A 20,599-nucleotide genomic window follows, 5' to 3' on the forward strand; every position below is an offset into this window, starting at 1 on the left:
CGACACCGCCAAACCTTGTGAGCTCTACTGCGATACGTCCAACTAAGGTATCGGCACCGTCTTGAAGCAGGCTGATGATGAAGGTGGATAGCATCCAGTTGCATACCATTCACGCAAGCTGCTAAAACATGAAATCAACTACGCCATCACAGAACTTGAATGTTTCGCAATTATTGATGCCATCGATAAATGGCATTGTTATGTATATGGAAAACCTTTCACTGTGACCACCGATCACGCGGTATTGAAGTGGCTTAAAAACTTCAAAAATTCTCGGGGCCGTCTCTTCCGATGGTCCTGGAAGCTCTCCACGTACGACGTAAACATCGAGCACCAAAATGACATTATTAAGAACATCGAACACCACCCCCATCGTTCGTCGGCCCATAAAGCGGTGAAGGCGCTTTTGTGCTTCTTGAGGACGACGGGCTTGTGTGAACGTCTGTGACTATTAATGCAATTTCTATTAGACCACACGCGTCAGTGAACTCACCGCTAGTTTCCTTCTTTCGTTCCCTCCTCTCTGTCCCTGTTATCTTTGTTTCCCCTTTCCCACTTCCCCGGTGTAGTGCAGCCAACCGGACGTTGTTCCGGTTAACCTGCCTGCCTTCTGCTTTTATCTTTCCTCCTCCCTCGAAGCCGATGTATTGTCTAGAAACCCTGTCATTTAGCTGCTATCTGCTGAACAACTGCGAGAGCACATTGCGACTTTGCGACAAGCCATTGCGACTTATCTCTCCACAATATTATTGGCCTGACATCGTCACCAACGTTTCCAAATACGTTCGACACTGCGATACTTGCCAGCGGTGCAAGAAGACGAAAATCGAACGTTTTGGTTCCTTGGAATCGTTACCACTCGCAGAACAACTATTTGCTCTTCTGACCATGGACACTATCGGAGGTTTCGCCAACTACGGTTCCTCCAAAATATTCATTCACTTGGACGGTGACCATGCCACCTGTTATGTGTGGGCTTTTGCACATAGAAATGAGACCTGCGACGCCTACATTTCCTGCATGAAAAGTATCTTCATTGCTGGAAAGCCTCGGAAGTTCCTTTCCGACTGCGGCAGAGGATTCACCGCTGGCAAATTCAAGCAATTCATCAAACAAAATTCATCTGCTTTATACAAGCTCACAACGCCCACTGTGTGATGGCTAAAATGAGCGCACTAATCAGTCCATCGTCACTCGTCTCCGTTGCAAGATCAACGAGGAACCCCGAAAATCATCGGCGCGTCTCCTCTCTGACGTTGTGGACGAGTACAACAAATCACCCCACGTGGTCACGGGCTACCCACTCTGCTTCCTTATGTATGGCACACCATCTTACCCCCAGCTCCTCTCCAACGTTACCGAAAGCCTGCCTGAAGCTCGCGCAAACGCGGTCCGCAATTCCCTGGAATACCACGAGAAAAACAAACTCATATATGACAAAAGCTTTCTTCCCTCAGAGCTTCAAGTGGGGGACTGTGTTCTATAGGAGACACCCTGGCACCCCGACCGCGGTAAACTCGGTGCAAAAATGGAAGGACCGTATACCATCATACGCAAAATATCTGATGTAAACTACGAGATCGACCGCAGCGTGACCCCACTCGGTCGCCAAACTGACATCGTTCATGTGGGGAGATTAAGACGATATCATCCACCCTTACACCCACGACTTTTTCGGGGGGAGGGAGAAGCGTGCGGCGAACCGCACCAGCACGGTGCGGTGCAATAGTGGTGAAGGAGGAAGACGAGGTTTGCAATAAACAGAGCTTCGCAAGACCGCCATGTCTCCTGCTTTATATATATACAACATTTTTACACGGGGTGGAGACGATATCTTCCGCCACATAGGAAACTAGGCAGACCACAGACTTTAACATTCAGGTTACTCCAAGTCGGGGCATACCCAGCACTGTTACACAGAATCTATCCAGATTCTGTGTAACATATCCACCAATACTTGCGAGCTATGCTCAGACGTAGCTAACTTGGAAGATGGGCTCTAAAGGCTCGGCCATTTTGTACCGACGCGGGAGCGGCCCGCTACGCGCGCACGCGCGTTCCGAAGGACCAGAACCATACCATTGGTTCCACCGACGTCGCCTTCTCCACAAGATAATGTGCGTTCGGCCGGCGACAAGTTGCCTCTTCGGCCCTTTCATTTCCATTTACCTTACCACTTGTAAAGTACAATTCAAACAAGTACATATATATATATATATATATATATATATATATATATATATATATATATATATATATATATCATCATTGCACAGTCGTGGTGTAGTGGTCTCCACTACGGCACCGTCATTCTTTCGTTTTCGTGCGTGTGGTTCGTATGTTGGACTGCCACAAGTTCACGTTGAACGAGGCACTTAAATCAGCGTTCCCCGCAAAATCTAATGAAAGCTTCGCCCTAAACCGATTCCCGCATTGCGTGACACGCTTTTTTTTCTCTTACCTTCTCTATTGAGTTCTATGTGCCCTCCTCCGTTCAACCACCCGGTTTCTTGGCCAATCCCAAGTAGTGGATTAAGCGCCACGGTTTAGAGCTAGCTGGCAAGCAAGTGTATGATTGGTCTTCGATATCATACAAAATACGCATCGACTATACCCGCATCGAAAAAAAATTTTCCGTGTTCTAAACGTAAAATGCGTGATGCTAAACTTGTCAATCGTAAAAATTCTACAACATTGACTCTTACAGGCAGCAAACAGCCCCTCCCCCCCCCCCCTCAGCGGTTTTTCACCACAAAACGAGACTGCAAGGAAGTGTATTCGCTTCATCGGGCCTTTAGTTGGTTGACATTTATGTTTTCCTGAATGTAAGTTTCGAGGGCTGTCCCTTTGCCTATATAGCGGGGTGTACTTCCACGCATGCCCAAGTTGTCCCAAAGGAGCCATTTCTATCACGTTCCTATCTGCTACTCTTCGCGTCAATCTGATAAGAAACGTCCCTGCAAACCTCTTTGCATTAGCCTTGCGAAAGAGGCGAGGGCCGCAGAACCAAGCGATCCAGAATACACGACAGCGCCAACACCCAATCCGCATGCAATCTACACACTGAAAAGCTGCACTATACAAGTCGCTATTACTACTCTTACTCTAAAATTGCAGACAATCCACATACTCACCGTTGTCACCGCCACTTTCTGTGTATTCGGGTGGAGCATTGTCTGAAAAACAACCAATCACAATTTTGGACTAGACACTCGCAGATCGGCTTCACACCAACGCTGCGCGCGGCGCAGCAGATGTGCTAAAGAAAGCGAAAACGTGGCGCAGGCGCTTTCTGCATACACGTTTAGTCATTCTAATCATCGAAAGAAAATCCATGATAACAGCTACTACTACAACTACGTATCTGAGCATCCCCTATTTTACACCACTACGTACAGCTATACTCTTGCAATCGAACAACGCATAACGCACCTTTCTCTTTACTTTCGTCCTCTTCCTGACCGTCCGCATCTTCCGATTTCAAATTGCCTGCAGAAGCAAACGTGAGGGGGGGGGGGGGGGGGATAAGAACGTAGCAGTGCAGATGTCCTCCCAAAGTTGCTGAGCACTGTTACAAAGCTCTTACGTTCGAATATTACAGCCGCCTACATGCTCATAAATTGTGTGGTATGTCAATTTCTCTTTTCAATAACTTCTTCGAAAGCGAGTAATTAACGTAAGCACGAAACCCAAACAAACAGCTTCCCCTTGTTTTCACCCCAAATGGCAAACCAACAAGGATTCCCGAAGGGCCGCATGCTCATGAGAAAAGTAACTTGCGAAGTAGCACGCGGTTACTGCCGACCCCCCTAAATACACAACGTCTATTCTACGTCTTAAAGTGCCCTGCCGTCTGCACTAAACCTACGAAAACAAATTAATTTCTGCCTCTTTCACGTTACCTGTTTTGCTGTGCCCATTCGAAGCTACCTGTACAAGAAAAAACAGCCTATATTGCGGGTTTCGATAAGAGGATAGCCAAGCCCGCTTGCAACGAAATGCTGCGTGGCATTAGAATTGTTCGCTACAAGAGGATCTCTTCGTAATTGTACTAGCAATAATAATGCGCGTAGCTGTTTACTTATTCAATCGTTCATGCGTTCACTCATTCATTTCAGAATACTGCACGGCCAAGTATGGCCCACGCAGGAGGAGATACATCATATATGAAGATTGCACGTGATTCGAACATAAATTCATCCATAGCAAATAACATGTCAAGACAGCAACATGACAACCATAAGAATTATAAAAGTGGCGTTCCGGCGCAGTTACAGTGTCATCAGCTTCAAGAACATCGAGTGGTAAAGAATTTCACTCTTCGAGAAAGCGCAGGAAAAATACCTTTCTATGAATGGTTGTTCCTGCAAATCATGAAGTTAAGGAGGGTTAATAATCAGTGGTTTTTACGTTAATTTCAACTAATGATATATTACGAAGAAATATAAGATGACTAAGATTAAGTCGGACTTCCAGCGTCAGGTTGTTATTTGTTAGCATTAAATGAGATGGCGAGTCTTCTCTTTTGTACTTACCAAATAAGAATCTAGTCCTCTTTATATTAATGCGCTCAAGTCTAATGATATCTTTTTTATTAGTAAAAGCGTATGCCAGCTTGCTTCTTGCACATCTGCCACACGCGAGAAGACTTAAGACTTGCTCGTTCGTTCGAAGCAAACTGGCGCACCAGCCGGCCCGCTGCACGGAGGTCGTCCTTCATATGAATCTTGGAAAATGCGTTGCGCGACCAAAAACTGTGCGTACTAAGCGGGCTGCTATAAGTGGGCTCGATTGCATTCGTAAGTGGCAGATATTGAAATGCTATACCATTGAAATGGGAAGAAATTCATGCGATGATCATCGGTCTGACTAAAGATCATGCTATCTGTAAACACAATGCTTGCCAAGAAAACTCAGAAACGACTTTTTAACTAGCATCTTGTGCACTGCACTAGTTTGACTGACAAATGAAATACTGAGCAAAAAACCGATACACTTGTCTGCTTCTTTATTCAGGGCTCACGATAAAAAGGAACGTGCTCTCCGCTACGCGTTTCTGAAGTAAATCCACCTCTCAACTGAAAGCAGCTTGAAAAACATAACGCCGCATATACAGTCCAAGCATTGCAAAACGTGACCGTCCCTTTTCCCAAGTACTATCTACCACATGTGAGAACACACCTTCCGTGCTGCTTTCGTCTTCTATCTGTTCGTTCTCTTCTCCCGAATCGAGGCTGCCTGCGGAAGAAAACATGACGTCAGAAGGCAGCAGGATGAAGGACGCCTGGCCTCGTATTCGAATTGCAAAGCCGTGTGATGCTCGACGGCGACAGATTATCAAAGCATACATAGTGAACCGAGATTACCTCTGTGGAGGCAACCTAGCCGTAAACAATCATTCAACAAAAGTAATGGTAAAAGACAATTAATACGGAGAGTTCGCTGCTGAAATAGTCGGTACAGTGTCATTAAAACAAAAACAGTGGCCTCAACTTATTAAAATATGAAGACAGACACATAGTTACGTTCCTCTCAGTTCCGACAGCAATGTGCTCGTCTCCACTACTTGTCCCTTTCGAGCACGCATTCTTTTATCGCACCTGGCGTTCACGACTCTGTAATAATCTATTTTGTTGAAAAATTTTACTTCATTCTAATACATTGTAGAAATTTAGGATAGGTGTGACCTGTTGGAATAATAGATAACGTAACCGATGACACGCTTGAGATAAGCTGAGTTTAGCTGACGCACAGCCCGATGGTGGCGAAGTCACTCCGGTCACTTGGGTCGTTTACTGACAAAGATTACCAAATTGGTACAGTAAGAGCAAGCACTGTGGCAAAAAGGCGTGCAGCCAGAAGGAATGGAAAAGCACGCACGTCCCATACAATGCGGCACAATGTCTGTCCGCTTTCGTGCGAAAGACAACGTAAAATATTCGGTGGCATTTATGTGAGTTTGCTCAAAGTCACTGTACTTTGCTGGATATTGCTTGTGATTGGAGGAGAATGTAGTGAATTCAACAGTTTTTTGATCAAATAATTCTTATCAGTTCGGGGGAGGGGCGGGGTGTGGAGGGGGTCTTGGAGTTACCCACAATTTTTTTTATTCACTGTTTCTTTTCACATTGTACAAATTCACACAACTTCGCGCCAAGCTCATTTGGCAGCAACGTTATGTTCAAATAGTGCGTTAGCATAAACTATGCGCAATAGAAACACTCTCAGATCGAAGAAGCACGGATCAAATGAGTTATAAAAAGAGGATGCGGTGTGTTTATCTGCTCTTCAACTGTTTATTTTTAACCTGACGTTCAGCGAGAGAGAGACAGAAAGGCAAAATAAAGACAGGGAGGTTAGCCAGAGAATCGGTTGGCTACCCTGTACCGGGGGAGAGGGAAAGGGAGGCGAGGTATGAGAGAAAAAGAATACTAAAAGTAAAGAAAAAAACACACACAATACAGAATTGTTTATGTAGGCGCTGTCACACAGTCTGCGAAGGCGTGAGATAGTGTTACACAGTGTCAAAGTCCCACTAATACATTTTACGTCACGCAGTGTACAGCCACAACTTGTCACAATTTGTCACGCACTCCAGTTTTTTTTTTTTTTTCTTTTTAATAATGCAGCAGTGCCTTCACAGCGACGAAGGTGGCAATATGGTCTTGTTGGTTTCTTACCATGGAATGGTATCAGGCATAGCGCAGCACAACACGGACACGAGAGGAACCGACCGACAGACACGAGCGCCTTCGTAACGACTCCAAGAATTTTGATTTCCGTTAGTGGGCGCACGTGCAGTTCGTCTAGCGTGGCTGCCCTCTGCGGGTTGAAACAACGGCACAGGCAGAGAAAGTGCGCGATCGTCTTGCTGCACCCGCAGAAGTCACAAAGTGGGCTGTTGGCCATTCCGATCAGAAATGAGTACGCATTGAACATGCTTGCACTCCAAGCCATGGACGGACTGGAATGGTGCAGGTTCGTCGTGGAAGGTCCGACGAAGTGCGGAACCCTAAAAATGGTGCAGGGTATGAAGGTGTGCACTTTTGAAGCCTGATGGGTTCCACTGAACCAATCTTAGGTTACGTGGAAGTGCGAAAAGCTTTTTCGCTGCGTCAGCTCTCGAAAGAGGAATGACAACGCACTTGACGCCGTCATAGGCAGGGCAGGCAGCTGTGTCCTCTAAACGATCGTTGAAAACTGTAGGTGTGTTTTGACGGTTCCAAAAGAGGTGCGTGCTACATTATGGGGTTCTTCGTGTAAAATATTCCTTCATTATTGTGGCTGAGAGATCGCAGCGAGATAATTGAGCACGCTTGCCTTTCACGCGAGGTGTCACCACAGTTCAGGACTGAGGCCATGGTAGATGCGTTACGTGGAGCAAATTAACACTGTAGCGGCGCGACTATCGCCTCCATAGCCGGCAAGGAAGACGGCTCACGTGCATGCAGCGCGAAGAAGCGAGCGCATTCCTCTCGTTCGGTGCCTCTCGAAGCTTCGGTGCAGGAAGGCGAGAAGATTCTTTGATATAACGCTTGTACTTTTGTCTCTGCCTTTTCGCTTTGTTTCCCTGTATTTCTGGGAGATGCCGCTCCCTCCCTGCGGCAATGGGTGAAGAGATCTTCGAGGATCTTCCTGGTGCGCAGCCGTCAAGTTGTATAACAACCAGGAAACGTGGAAATGCGTCAAGCGATGCAGACAGCGAGGCCACTGAGTTATTCTCCGACAGCTACGACTCGCCGGACGATGACTTTAAAGGCGTGATGGGTAGAACAGCAAAAAGGAGACTAGTGCTGGCATCTTCGTCGCGAAGTGCTTCTACCACAAAGAATGCACCGTAGAGCTGGCCGCACACTGTGCTCTTCATGCCCGTGGACCCAGCGACCAATTTGTGGCGCCTAACAAGGCAGTTCCTTTCTTTGTTGCTCGAGAAAATCGCATCAAATGAGAATAAAGACGTGAGAATAAAATCTCGTAAAAATGTCCTGGCAGTTGACGTGTTACATCGCAGCGCCCTACAAGGCCTACCATATAACTGAGATTGAGAATGTAAAGGTGCGGTCAATGATCCCTACAGGCGGCGATGGTACTTCGGGCGTCATTTATGACGTAGAAGTTGCCATCCCGAATGACGACTTGGCAATACTGATAAAACCAACGACAGAAGGCACTTTTACTAAGACGATTTTCAGACTGGTGAACACACGCCGTATGAAGATTTTGTTTGAAGGAGACAGCCTTCCTTTCCACGTAAAGGTAGGACATGTCCGCCATCCAGTACGGCCATTCGTATCGAAGCCCCTCCAGTGTTTCAAGTGTTGCATGATTGGCCACGTAAAGGGTGCCTGTGTGAGCAACGTCGTGTGCCTGCGGTGCTTTGTGCCCCCTTCAGAAGGCGCCTGCAGCACAGATGTTCGAAAGTACGCTAACTGTAGTGGTGCTCATAAGGCCTCATCAAAGGATCGCCGGCGGGTGCGGAAGGAATTCGCGATCTTCAAAGAATGGTGCGGGACAATTCAACGCATCGAGAGGCTGCTGCCGCTCTTCGGCGACGTCGGCATCGACACCGAAAACGTTCACGAAATACCGCAGCTGCAGATGCTGGCAGGCCGTCTTCCGTGGGAAGAATTGCCGCATCAACGCATAGCACCACCAAGACAGATACAAAGAAATCAAACAAAGTGGAAAGGCTCACCCGTCTTGAAGAATGACCTGAGCTACCGACGGCCCAACGCCCTGCTAAGTTACCTCAAAACGCACTTACCTCGACGCTTCGGCCACGGTTGAAGCGACGCTGGCCGATGATCTCCAGGTCATCAACATTCTGCGGTCGCTCATGAATGTCATTCGCGTAATACTTAATTAGATGAAATCTTCGTCTGCGCAAAGCGCGCTGCAGGTGCCGGACACTTCGAGTCCAGTACTGCAGCTCTTGGTTGAAACCGTGGCTCTCCAGAAGCCGTCGTTTTGTGACGAGCTCCAGAACACGACGATATTTCAGTGAAACGCCAGAGGACTTAGGTCACGCATGTTGGACTTAAGACAGTTTGTGTTCATGAATAAATTCCCCATCATCGTCATCTGCGACTCCCTATAAGCTAACATCAGACTGTCCGGGTATAAGTGTTTCAAGTCCGCTACCCACGGATAATGCAGCAAGATCGTCGTTTTCATTGGACTTGATCGTACATATGCCCATAATCCAGTGCCACCTGACCAAGAAAAGCAGTACGTATGTCTGACAGTGAAAAAAGGCAAGCTCACTTTCACAGTAGTTGGAGCCTACATTCGCCCTCAAGTCGGCTGGACTGCGAGCGGTTAGTGCGACTCCGCAGCCTTTGGTGATGACTGGAGATCACTATCTCTGGGGGAGTTCTAAGATAAACTCGAGGGGCAGCAGATTAGTGTCATTTGCCTCCGAACAAGAACTGTGCTTGTTAAATGATGGAATCCTCACCTTTCCGCGTGGAACTGTCTACTGTAGCTGCCTGGACCTCACATTTGTTTCACGCTCCTTCACTAGAAAGGCCAGGTGGTTCCCGGATAATGAAACGCGGGGAAATGACCACCTACCCACTTATCTTAGAAGTGAAGGTTTTATGGGCTCAAAGTTAGCCGGCATCACGCCGATGTTTAAATCAATTGTCGAAGACCGCTGTCGTGATGATTTGTACTCTAGCCTAGAGGACACCATAAAGGGTGCCCTGGAGGCTGCCACGCATTCGCGTCCGAGAACGTCTACACACACCGAATACGAGATTGAGCTGGAGAAGCTTCGTGCAATTGGCCGCCGTGCAGAGCAAAGATACAGGCGTACAAAGTTTGTACATGACTTGAGGCTGGCCAGAAGAACTCAAAAGAAAATTCATCGTCGCATGGAAAATTTACACGCAAAGATGCATGTCATTACGCCAGTCTTTGGACCCACGAAAACCTTTGTCTCACAGGTGGAGAACTGTTCGTGGTCTCCGTGGAACGTCTCAGCAGCGCCACCCTTTCAAGTCTTTGGCCCTTCACCAACAATGCAGAGATTGACGCCGCTGGTGATTTCTGCACGAGGATTGCTGGCGAAACTAGATCCGCTGGGACATCGACGCTCGACCACTCACCGATTTCGCGCGACCCCCGCATGGACAGACCTCTCACCACGGACGAAATCGAAGCTGCACTTGCATTGTGCAAGCGTTCGTCATCACCAGGACCCGATGGTATAACCTACTATGCTCTATGTAATCTTAGCGAAGAGGCTCAGAAAGTGCCCCTGCTCTTGTTCAACAGTTCCTGGAAGATAGGTACGGTTCTCCAGGAATAGAAGACCAGTCGCATGGACCCCCGCATGGACAGACCTCTCACCACGGACGAAATCGAAGCTGCACTTGCATTGTGCAAGCGTTCGTCATCACCAGGACCCGATGGTATAACCTACTATGCTCTATGTAATCTTAGCGAAGAGGCTCAGAAAGTGCCCCTGCTCTTGTTCAACAGTTCCTGGAAGATAGGTACGGTTCTCCAGGAATAGAAGACCAGTCGCCTAATTCGCCTGGCAAGTCGCCTGCAGACATTGCATCATACCGACCAATTGCGCTTGCCAGCTGCATCGGAAAACTAATGCATAGGATGAGTCCAACACGACTAGAATGCTAACTCGAACATTACCAGGTATATCCGCATGCAATTGCCGGTTTCACGCGTGGCCGTTCTTTCACAGACAACGTTATCGACTTGGTGACGTACGTCGAGCACCAGAAGTCCTGCAAAAAAGTTATCTGCTGTCCTGTTTCTGGGTGTTAAAGGAGCATACGATAACGTAAGGCACGAAGCGATTTTCAACGCGCTAGAGGCAGTAGGACATGGCAGCAAGACCTTTCGGCATTAGCAGCTATCTACATATCTTTTTTCATACTTACCGAGGATCGCCCAACCTCCCAGCATTACAGTAAGCGTGGCGTGCCTCAGGGCGGAGTACTGAGCCCAACCCTCTTCAATGTAACACTCATTGGACTCGCCGACATCCTTTCATGCGCTGTTAGTATCTCCATCTATGCCGACTCGGGTGTGACGCGACTGCAGCTTCGCGCGCGGCTCCAGAAGGCAGCCACTTTAACATCATCCTACCTTCGAGAAAAAGAACTTCAAATATCATGTGAAAAGTGTGCAGTGGTGGCATTTCCCAGGAAACCAATGTTTCCATACGCCATGTCCGTCGACGGACAACTGATCTCGAACGACACGAGTCGCAGATTTCGGGGGTGGTCACTGACAAAAATTTCTCCTCCCCTCATGTGAATTATGTGAGAAAACGTATGACGGGAATTTGCCATATGTTTATGTTCCTAGCAGGAAAGGGCTGGAGAGTGTCAATACAACCTATGCTGCAACTGTACAGCGTCCTCGTTATTGGATTCCTGCAGTACAGGCTAAAGGTCATCTCCAACACCTGCAGAACTAACCTGAATACAATCTAAGGCATTAAAAGTCCAAGCCCTCAAGATATGCCTTGGTCTACCGCGGAGTGTGTCAACGACTGAAGTTATTGAAGCCGCTCAAGATTACACTATTATAACGCACATTACCATTGAATCAATGCGTGTGCACATGAGGCACTTCGCCCGGACCCCTACTCACTACCTCGCAAGTCGCCCAGTAGAAAGGCCCCACACGACATTCAGTGCAACTGCCTTCGCGCACCGTGCCTCTCTCAGGTCAGGTTAAGCACCTGCGGCAAGACCTTCGATTCCTCCATGCTGTGTGAGCCGTACTCAAGTGAACCTAACAATCCCAGGACTTCAGAAGTCGGACTTACCGCCATCTGCACTGAAGCAACTTCGTTTACTCCTCCTGTACGAGAAATACAGCGACTACACACACACGTCTATACTGATGGCTCAATTACATCAACCAGTTCCAGTTGGCGCTGCAGTTATAGCAACAATGGGAATAACCCAGCGGTTCAAGACTTCCCATATCAGTACGTCTACAGCGGCAGAGCTCGGGGCTCTCCGCGACGCGCTTCATGTGATAAATGCTGAAAGTCCTCGATGATGGACAGTCTTCTGCGATTCAAGGCCGCCCTTGTAATCTGTGCTGTCGTTTCGCCGACATGGAACTCACGATCAACTCACGTGCGAAATCGTGGAATTTGTCCATCACTTGAGACAAAAAGGCCATGATATCTCCCTTCAATGGATACTAGGTCATTGCGGTATCATTGGAAATGATGACGCAGCTAAGGCAGCTCCGACGTCAAACAAAGAAGACCGCTGCGTTCCCATTCCTCTTGCAAGGACCGACGCTGCGAAAGAACTTCGCATTCTAGCACACGCGCTCTCCATAGCAGAGTGGAATACCGCACATACAAGGCGCACCAGAATGCACGTACTAAACCCTTCACTGCAACCGAACGTAAACGCATCACGTACGTAAAGAAATAGCGTCGTCCTCACTACGCATGCTCCGAACGTTATTGGGTTTCTGCGGTTTACGTGCGCTATGATAACGTACGTTAATTGGCGAGTTTAACGTTCGTAATGTCTACGGACGCTAAGAAACGCTACAAACGCACTTGAAACGCTGGTTATGAGCGCATAGTGCGTCCAGTTTTTGAGATCGTTCAGCGATTCCGGCGTCCGTAGGCCTAAACAAGACGCGTCTGCATAGCGACAGCAGTACGGTTGCTAATGAAATACCTTGGCTTGAATACGTTTGGCACGAGGAACCAGAAGGCACCCTGTATTCTAACGTATTCCTTGCGTTTGCGTTACCACACGTTGAACTAAAAGTCTTGAAGGGACGCGCACCATAACGTCCCGCAAAGGTGCTTGCGTCTAACGTACAGAAGGAGACAAACGACATTCTAAACTGTCTATTGCCAGAGAAAGTTGTCCGCGACTATAGGGCCAAATTTCACTCACCCAGGCACGACGACGCTACAAGCACAACCTTGACGATGCCTCCAGCGACCACCGCAATCCTGATGCTATCGGCGGTCAATATTTCCCCGCAAGCACGAGCAGGCGAGCCTTCCGATTTTCTGCGCTCGTACCTTCCGCGGATGCATGACCCACCGAAGTTGTACAGAAGCAACTCTGCCATCTGGTTTCTTCCGCTAGAGAATCACTTCTCCGTCAACAACTGATTCACCAACACTGGCGCTGTCTCCACGCATATGGCGAGCTGTCGGAGGGTCTTCTTTCGGAGCTCCTACTTGAATGAATGTTTGATGTTTGGTGGCGCAAGGGCCAGGTATGGCCAAAGAGCGCCAGCGGGGCTCCTACTCCTACAGGCGAGGAGATCTATGAGAACCTGCGGCAGGTCGTGATCTCGCATTACGGCATCACTGTGGCGGCGCCTCGCTGTCAACTTACGCTGCCGGTGCTGCCTGGTACATCTCTCTGATTGCGTGAATCGACGCTGACAAAAACGACAGCATCTGCTTTCCGTTGCCCTAAACGGCCTGAACTCTCGGCACGAGCCAAGAACAGGCCAATAAGCCTCAACTATGCTTGCCGAGTCGCACCACACTGGGCGCGCAGACGTCGACAACGCAAGACTTACCTGGACTTTACATATGGACTTCTTAATGGACGCTACAAATGGACACTCGTGTATATCGACTCGTAATCTCTCTTCTTTCTACACGCACGCCTTTTGCACATATTTCAATCGCGCTTCGCCCTAGAAGGGGGGCCCTGTAGGAGCGCGACTATCGACTCCAGAGCCGGCAAAGAAGAAGACGGCCGCACATGCAGCGCGAAGGTAGAACAGGCTGGCGAGCTCGACCTGAGCGGCCGCGGTAGCTGCAGCTCCCGAGATCCCGCGCCACCATAAACAAACCATGGCCACGGTGGTTACCTCTGCCCGCCGCCTCCCATAACATGATGAAATCAGGCGTATAGTAAGTGAGGCACTATGCTGTGGCATGACGCGCCGTAGCGTATAGAGCAACGCTTCTCCCATGCACTTGTCGCACTCGGACTGCAGCCGAATTTTCTCGCGCTGTAAATTTTACGTTAGTTTCGTCGTTTACAAGGCTCACAAAGCTAAAATGGCATCACCGCCTTCCTTTAACCAGCTCATAAAAGACGATGCAAGATGCATAGCGAGAAGCCCACAAGAAGCGACCACAAAAGGTTTTACACATCGCGCAAGTGCTAGCCTCGAAAGAAAAAAAGCCGGCCTTTCAGTCGAAGTCAGTCGATTTGCCGCGAACGGCGCACATAAACAAACACGTCCGTCCTTGTTGTTTGGTCCCGGGGAGAAACAAATAGCCCGCGTTACCACGCACGGCAAAGCTGCGCGTCGAGTGCCTAGGAGTAATGACTGCTTCCCCAATCTTCTCATTTTCGGCTTTATTCGCAGTATTCCTTTCTGAATCTCGCCTCGACGCAAACAACTATAGAGGTGAACGAGGGAAATAAAGCGCTCGACATTCGCCATTAATCTCTCGGAAAGACCTCGGAGAGAACAAACGACAACTTGCATGGATTCTCGATACGAATCGAGTATCGAAATAGAGCGTGTTTTCCCTGGTTTCGTTCTTTTTTAGTTTTTTGTTTTCTTAGGCTATTTGCTTCCTTCGTGGTAAGCTCATTGCGGACGCACCATGTCGAGTGCTTATCTCGGCGCTCGGAAAACGGACTCCCGGCAAAGATAAGCGCCGCCCATTGGCCGTACAGGTATAGCGCGCCCCTATAGCCGCGCCATTTTTCTATCGACTCGGCATCGCCGCTCCCTTGTTGCAGCGCTTGTGTAACGTAGACACGCATTATGGACCGGCTCGCCATCGAAGAGGCTGATAACAGACTGCCTGAGCGAAAGATCGTCAGCACTTTTAATAACCACTGACGTCAGGCTCCGTTAGTGCGCTTCGATGTAGGCTGCCGGTTTCTCTCAACCACCTGCTCCTCTTTTCTCACTTTTTTTTTTCCTTGTCTGTTGGTAAAAATCCTACTGACATGGTGAAGAACACAAACTGCACGCCTAAGTTTGTAAAATCGATACTTTCGCTACACGCGGTGCTCCGTTTTCAGTGTATACAGCTACGACTTGAAAAGTCTTACGGACCGCGAATCCGTAAAATGAATATCTAAGCTTTAGCAATGCCTTCGGATACTCGCTGGAATGTTAAATGAAAACTGCGATTGTGTGTGCAAACACCTGCACTCCAGGCGGTGAAGCTATCTCGCTTTTAGTATATAGGCGCCACGTTCGGAAAGCCACTCGCACGAAGGGTTCGTAGGCTACCGTGAGCGCTATCTAGAAACTTAAATGGAGCACCGCAAAGTACTTGTCAAGTGAGACGCGTAGTCGGAGCCCCCTCTGACGCACAAAACAAGAGAAGAGTGCACAAATCCTTAAGGCTAAGGAACTTTGGAGCGCTACACACTACACGGCTCACAGTTTGCGTCAGCCAAACACCGAGTGGGCTATGGGCGCGGGTAAAACTCGCAAAATTCAAATGCAAACGAGTTCCCAAATTCTAAACCCAAACTAAGTGTGTTACCAGCAATGGAGCACAGCACCAAACAGCACCGCGCCAGGACAAAGATATCGATCGCTCCGCCACGCGCTCGCAAGCAGGGGTCGTTGGGTACCGCGAACGCCATCTATTAGCAAGTTGAACACCACGCCGCTTTACAAAAATCTACTGCTCCGTTTAAAGAATTTTTACTTTGCCTGCGTGATATTGTTAAGCCGTCCCCGTGAGTTCCTTGAAGTTCTTAAGAAACTGCAGAAGACGATGGCTCTTGAGATAGAAAACAGATATTGCTAATGACGCCCGCCACAACTACAAGCATTAATGGAAAAACTGTGTACTGTGCTTTGTTGATGGACGGCGACATCAGTGATATCGGCTTGCGAGCGTGCAACGTGGGAGATGTACAAAGAGAACAAGGTGCGCATGCGTATTGCATTACACCCACTTGGCAGATTAAAGAGGAAGCTACGTTAAACATCAACAATAGTGCACGCGGTCTTAGAATAAACCGCTAGTGCACACGCGGCCGAAGAAGAGTTCCAAGTCACGGTTTAATGTTTCACGTGTCTCATTACCACACGTGGAGATTTGCCGAGCGATCTCGATACTTCGCGAGCACGTGCTTCGCATCCCCCAGTGGGCAAAGCAGAAGAATCGCCCGGCGTCGATTATCTCTTTGTGTTTTCTTACTTAGCTCACAATAAGCATGTCCGTACACGCGTCCAGTATATAGCCTGCGCTTTTGTGAAAGTGACTCTCGTCGTTATTAAGGCAGTTGCAGGCGTGAGCACGATTATTCTTTTAACGCTTTTTTTTTTATCTACTGTCGAAAACTCTAAATGCGCCGTTGTGACTTGCAAGGCCAACACAGTAAAATCAAAGCTAGACAAAGTGCACGCACGAATTCAGTTGCATGCTTTTACTCGGCCTATGCTTCCAGAACGTGAGTGCAACGCAATCGGATCACGCGCGCGTGTTCTAAGATGTAGTTACTTCCGATATAACTGCGCCTTTCACAGATAAAAAGCCTGGTGCACAATATAGAACGGGCTGTTTCGGCGACATCAGAGGGTCCAGTCACAGCAAGCGTTACCAAAACAATCTCAGTCTGTATAGCTGGGGCATAAAAAGCATAAAAAACTGAAGAATAAATAACATTAAAAAGACCAGCGCAAGTACCCATGAACGTGCACAAGTTTAGAAACTAAGCACATTCATAATGTATCTTTTTTTTATCCGGTGATGATTATGCCGCAGTACCTTGATCATTACACAAGGGAAGCGTAGTAACATTGACATCAATGTAAGTGAAAAAACAGTGAAAGCAAGAGAAAAAAAGTTATTTGTTTTGCCAGAATGATAAATCAGCTCAAAATATGAACAGCAAGTGTCAGCGAAACATTAGTTTGGCAGTAGTCCTGTCGCGGTGGTTTTCTTTTTCATGTCCTCGTCCCCTCGTGATATTTTAAGTTATATTCAAGTTATATTATAGAGAAGTAAGAATATACCCAAAGCATCGTTCAAATGAAGTACTTTAGCTGCACATGCTGGGGCTTGTCTCTTACGCATGCGTTCCTCATGAGAGCCAGGTCTACATTTTCCATGTCGTAAAATAAGCAAACTGTGCTTGTGTGTGTGTACACGCTATTTACGAAAACAACTACGTCGACATTGGTTAGGTAAACTATCTCACAGGAAAGCTAGTTTTACAACTATAAGAAAGGTATAACTCTGACTTGAATAATTAAGCTTCTAGTGGGACGTGATTTGTGTTTCTGTTGACGCCGTCTGCTGATACAACAAACCTACTGTCATATTTAATGATGTATTGCGGTTGGTTTCAATAAATATTTGAAGTGGCAAAACTCATAGTAAAGCACCCGTTGTAAATAGTCTTCTCGTTTTATAGTGGTTTGCCGTGGCAGCGCTCTACAACAATTTTCTTTCTCTCCAGTTCTAACAGCAATTTGTACCGGTTTAACGCCACCTCCGCAGTGTACAAATGTTCGCGGCATGGTATAAAAGAAAATTCGACTTTGTAGGCCAGCAAATTCTACCAATTAAAAACGTTTACCGACATTCAAGCCCCGGAAAGGCTTAGCCATGTATAAGAGACGTTTGCTATGCTAAATGGTGAGACTAAACGAGGCCAGCACGAGCAAGAAAAGGCGGCACAGAACAGCGGCTCACTAAATCCGATGCTATCATAACGGGTCATCTCAGCGTAGACGTAGACCCCTAAATGTGCACCATCAACGGACCTACCTCTCCTTCGATCTATGAGTGGACGGCGAAGACACAGCGAGACGAAGACGTCGCTAGTGATGCCTATCTGCACGCGTCTCTGAGGAAAGCACACGCACACTGACAAGCGACGCAAACGAAAAAGAAAAAGAAACAAACGTTGCGATGGGAAGTCGCGATAGTTGAAGAAAACGTTCAAACCGGTGTGCCTTGTTGCTTGCCCGTGCGTGCGGAGCTGGAGCACGGCAAGGTCGATTCTCGTCGCGGGAGACAATTGGCGTCGTCGCGTGTCACGACACCGGCTGCCGGACGCGGGGTGCTCAACTCGAGCGCACGGTGAAGAGAAGCCGCGAGGCTGGAGGCATTAGCTGCCGGTGTCAATAGTGGCGCGTGTGAGCGCGCCCGCTGGCGCACGCAGAGGCGTAGGAACAGGTCACGCACCGTGGCGTGCTGCAAGACGCTCCGAGCTGAGAAGATCACGTACGGCTTCCTGTCTAGCCCCTCGGAGCTGGTCTCTGCCCTTTCGACACTACTAGCAGAGAGTGCGCGACGTTGTGCAACTTTCCTTCTGGTTACGGCGTGTGGCTTTTCCTTCATTTATTATTTTTACTGCATTCTGAAAAAAATGTGCACAGCTGGACTTGTTCGGTCTGTCAATGGCCAGAGAGATCGGGACAGGAACCTCGCGATGGAGACAGACATTACTGAACGACTAACACTGCTGTATTATCTCTCATTAAAAGGATTCCTCGATTATGTTTGGCCTGGCGCGCTTTAAGTAAAACCATGTTGCGCAGAAAATAAGATATGCGCCAGTTGACCAGATGTGAAATTCAGAGCACCGTCCACATTTCAAACCACTTTCTGACTGAGCGGTGCCCACGTTTGAAAAACATGACAGAGCGGCTAATGTGGCGCCAGTTACTGAAAGTGTGCTCGTTTCATGTTCGCAAACCTTGTTGAAGCTTGGAAACTTGCTTCCTGGCCTTTACACTTCTCGTTACAGAGCAGACGCTGTCCTCATCAATGAGACGCTGAGAGGCGACCGTGCAACCACAAAGGGAATAAAAGGTGGCCGGATAGTATGCCTGCAAGGTTGCAAATATTCAAGTTCATTAGGCGATATACGGCATAAAAAACACTGGCGAAAGGAATAGCTTGGAGTCAATAGAGATATCTGGACGGCCACCACTTAAAGCTGTTCATAGACGACAAGCCATTAACGGACCACTAGGATAGTGAAACCAAGCACTTCAATGTTAACGTCATTCACCATGCATTTTAGAAACACCACGGACCTGGTGCGTTTTCTCTGCATCTCCCGTCTCATGACACGGCATATATGGCGAAGAGACGAAGAGGACTTCCGCTTTTCGCCATATCTTGACAAAGTCTACACTTCACTAAACCTTTTTTCTGCCTACGTGATTCCTCTTAAATCGTTCGTCCATTTACTGCATCGTATTTCTAACAGCACGGCCTATGGGGCAATTCCTGCACGACACCGGACTTTGAATTGATTATTCAAATATGGCTGGCTATGTTGAGCAGCGTTCATCGCGCCCTTGTAGTTGTCATCATCCTCCATCTCTCTTCCCCAGCGCCGAGTAGCAGCCTCTTTGTGGGACTAAAATTTCGGTTTCTCTTCCTTACGCACTCTTTTCAACTCTAAGAGTGCGAAGAGCCAAACACGTTGTTGGACTAGTTGGTCCATTGTATTAAGAAAAAATCAGTCAGAAGAAGATGCACACATTAGACATACAAGAAGACAGGAAAAAGGCTGGACTACCACATCTTTATTCGATAGAACGGCGCTCTACTTTATAAACGGCACTTTGTTACATGACCATCGCACAATCGGCTTAACACGACCAACCGTCAATAAAAAAGCCAATAAATTCCAATAACCACATTCACCTTCTATCTTCCAAGGGTTCTAGCAGCCATCTTTGCTTAAGCCCAGTGATGAATATGTTAGCAATACCAATCTGAGATAATCACAGCAAAGCAGAGTCGCACGTTCATAGAAAAACATAGTCAAAACCCATAAAACAACTAAACAAAATCAATAGTACTCCAAAGCCGTAAAACAACACCCAGGAACAGGGGCGTAGCCAGGGGGGGGGGGCTTATGGGGCTTCAGCCCCCCCCCCCCCCGAAATTTTTTCGTGCTGTCCATGCACCGCCGACCAAAGCAGCCCCAGGCGCAGGAAATCATTCTGGGTTTGATCTAGAATGTCTTTTTTACGCTCCAAAAGCCATTTCACCGCGAAAATTGCGAACTCGGGTTGGATTTTGCGGCAACGCCCATGCACCGGAAGTCACATAACGCAAGCAGCCCCATCCGAGCACAAAGTTTCAATGGCGTTTTGATGACAAACGGGCTCGCCGTGGCCTCTCGCGGAGGCCGCGGAATCTGCACTCTATCATGGAATCTACGAAGCGCGTGGATGTCAATTCCGAAACATTATGGGTATACAGTTCTCATAAACTTTGGATGTGAAAGGTGCATTGACATTTCCAAACGTGTGCTTTAGATTTTCAATTGCGGAACTTTGTAAGTTTAATGTTCCCATAAATATTTGATGCCAAAGGTGCATTAACTTTTCCGAAGTCGTACAACGGGCCATACAATGAGACAAGCTTCATCAACTCACTATCAGACAAGTTGACAAAGCCCGCAATGAGGCCCGATGGGACGAAGCGTTGTGGTGGTTCATTCGTGCCGTCATGTCACATAAAAAAATATCAACATTTTTTTTTTCACCTGCGCCAAAGCATCCAGTGAAGACACTAAAGCCAGCCAAGGTAACTATGTCCTTATTTATTTTTTCTACTTTGACTTCTAATCGGGAGGGCACATTGAGCCTCTTCAAT

General features: G+C 47.8%; 1 protein-coding gene across 1 annotated transcript in view; it reads right to left on the reverse strand.

Moving 5' to 3' along the window:
- Positions 1-20,599, reverse strand: part of LOC126520778 (echinoderm microtubule-associated protein-like CG42247) — a 265,801-nt gene that overhangs the window by 195,312 nt on the left and 49,890 nt on the right. Inside the window, exons 3-5 of the mRNA XM_055061096.1 lie at positions 5,182-5,238; positions 3,433-3,489; positions 3,135-3,176 (exon numbers count right to left, since the gene is read on the reverse strand). Coding sequence (XP_054917071.1) covers positions 3,135-3,176; positions 3,433-3,489; positions 5,182-5,238 — 156 coding nt within the window. The remainder of the gene's footprint in view (positions 1-3,134; positions 3,177-3,432; positions 3,490-5,181; positions 5,239-20,599) is intronic.

The sequence above is a fragment of the Dermacentor andersoni genome, chromosome 3 (assembly GCF_023375885.2).
Source record: "Dermacentor andersoni chromosome 3, qqDerAnde1_hic_scaffold, whole genome shotgun sequence".
NCBI lineage: Eukaryota > Metazoa > Arthropoda > Arachnida > Ixodida > Ixodidae > Dermacentor > Dermacentor andersoni.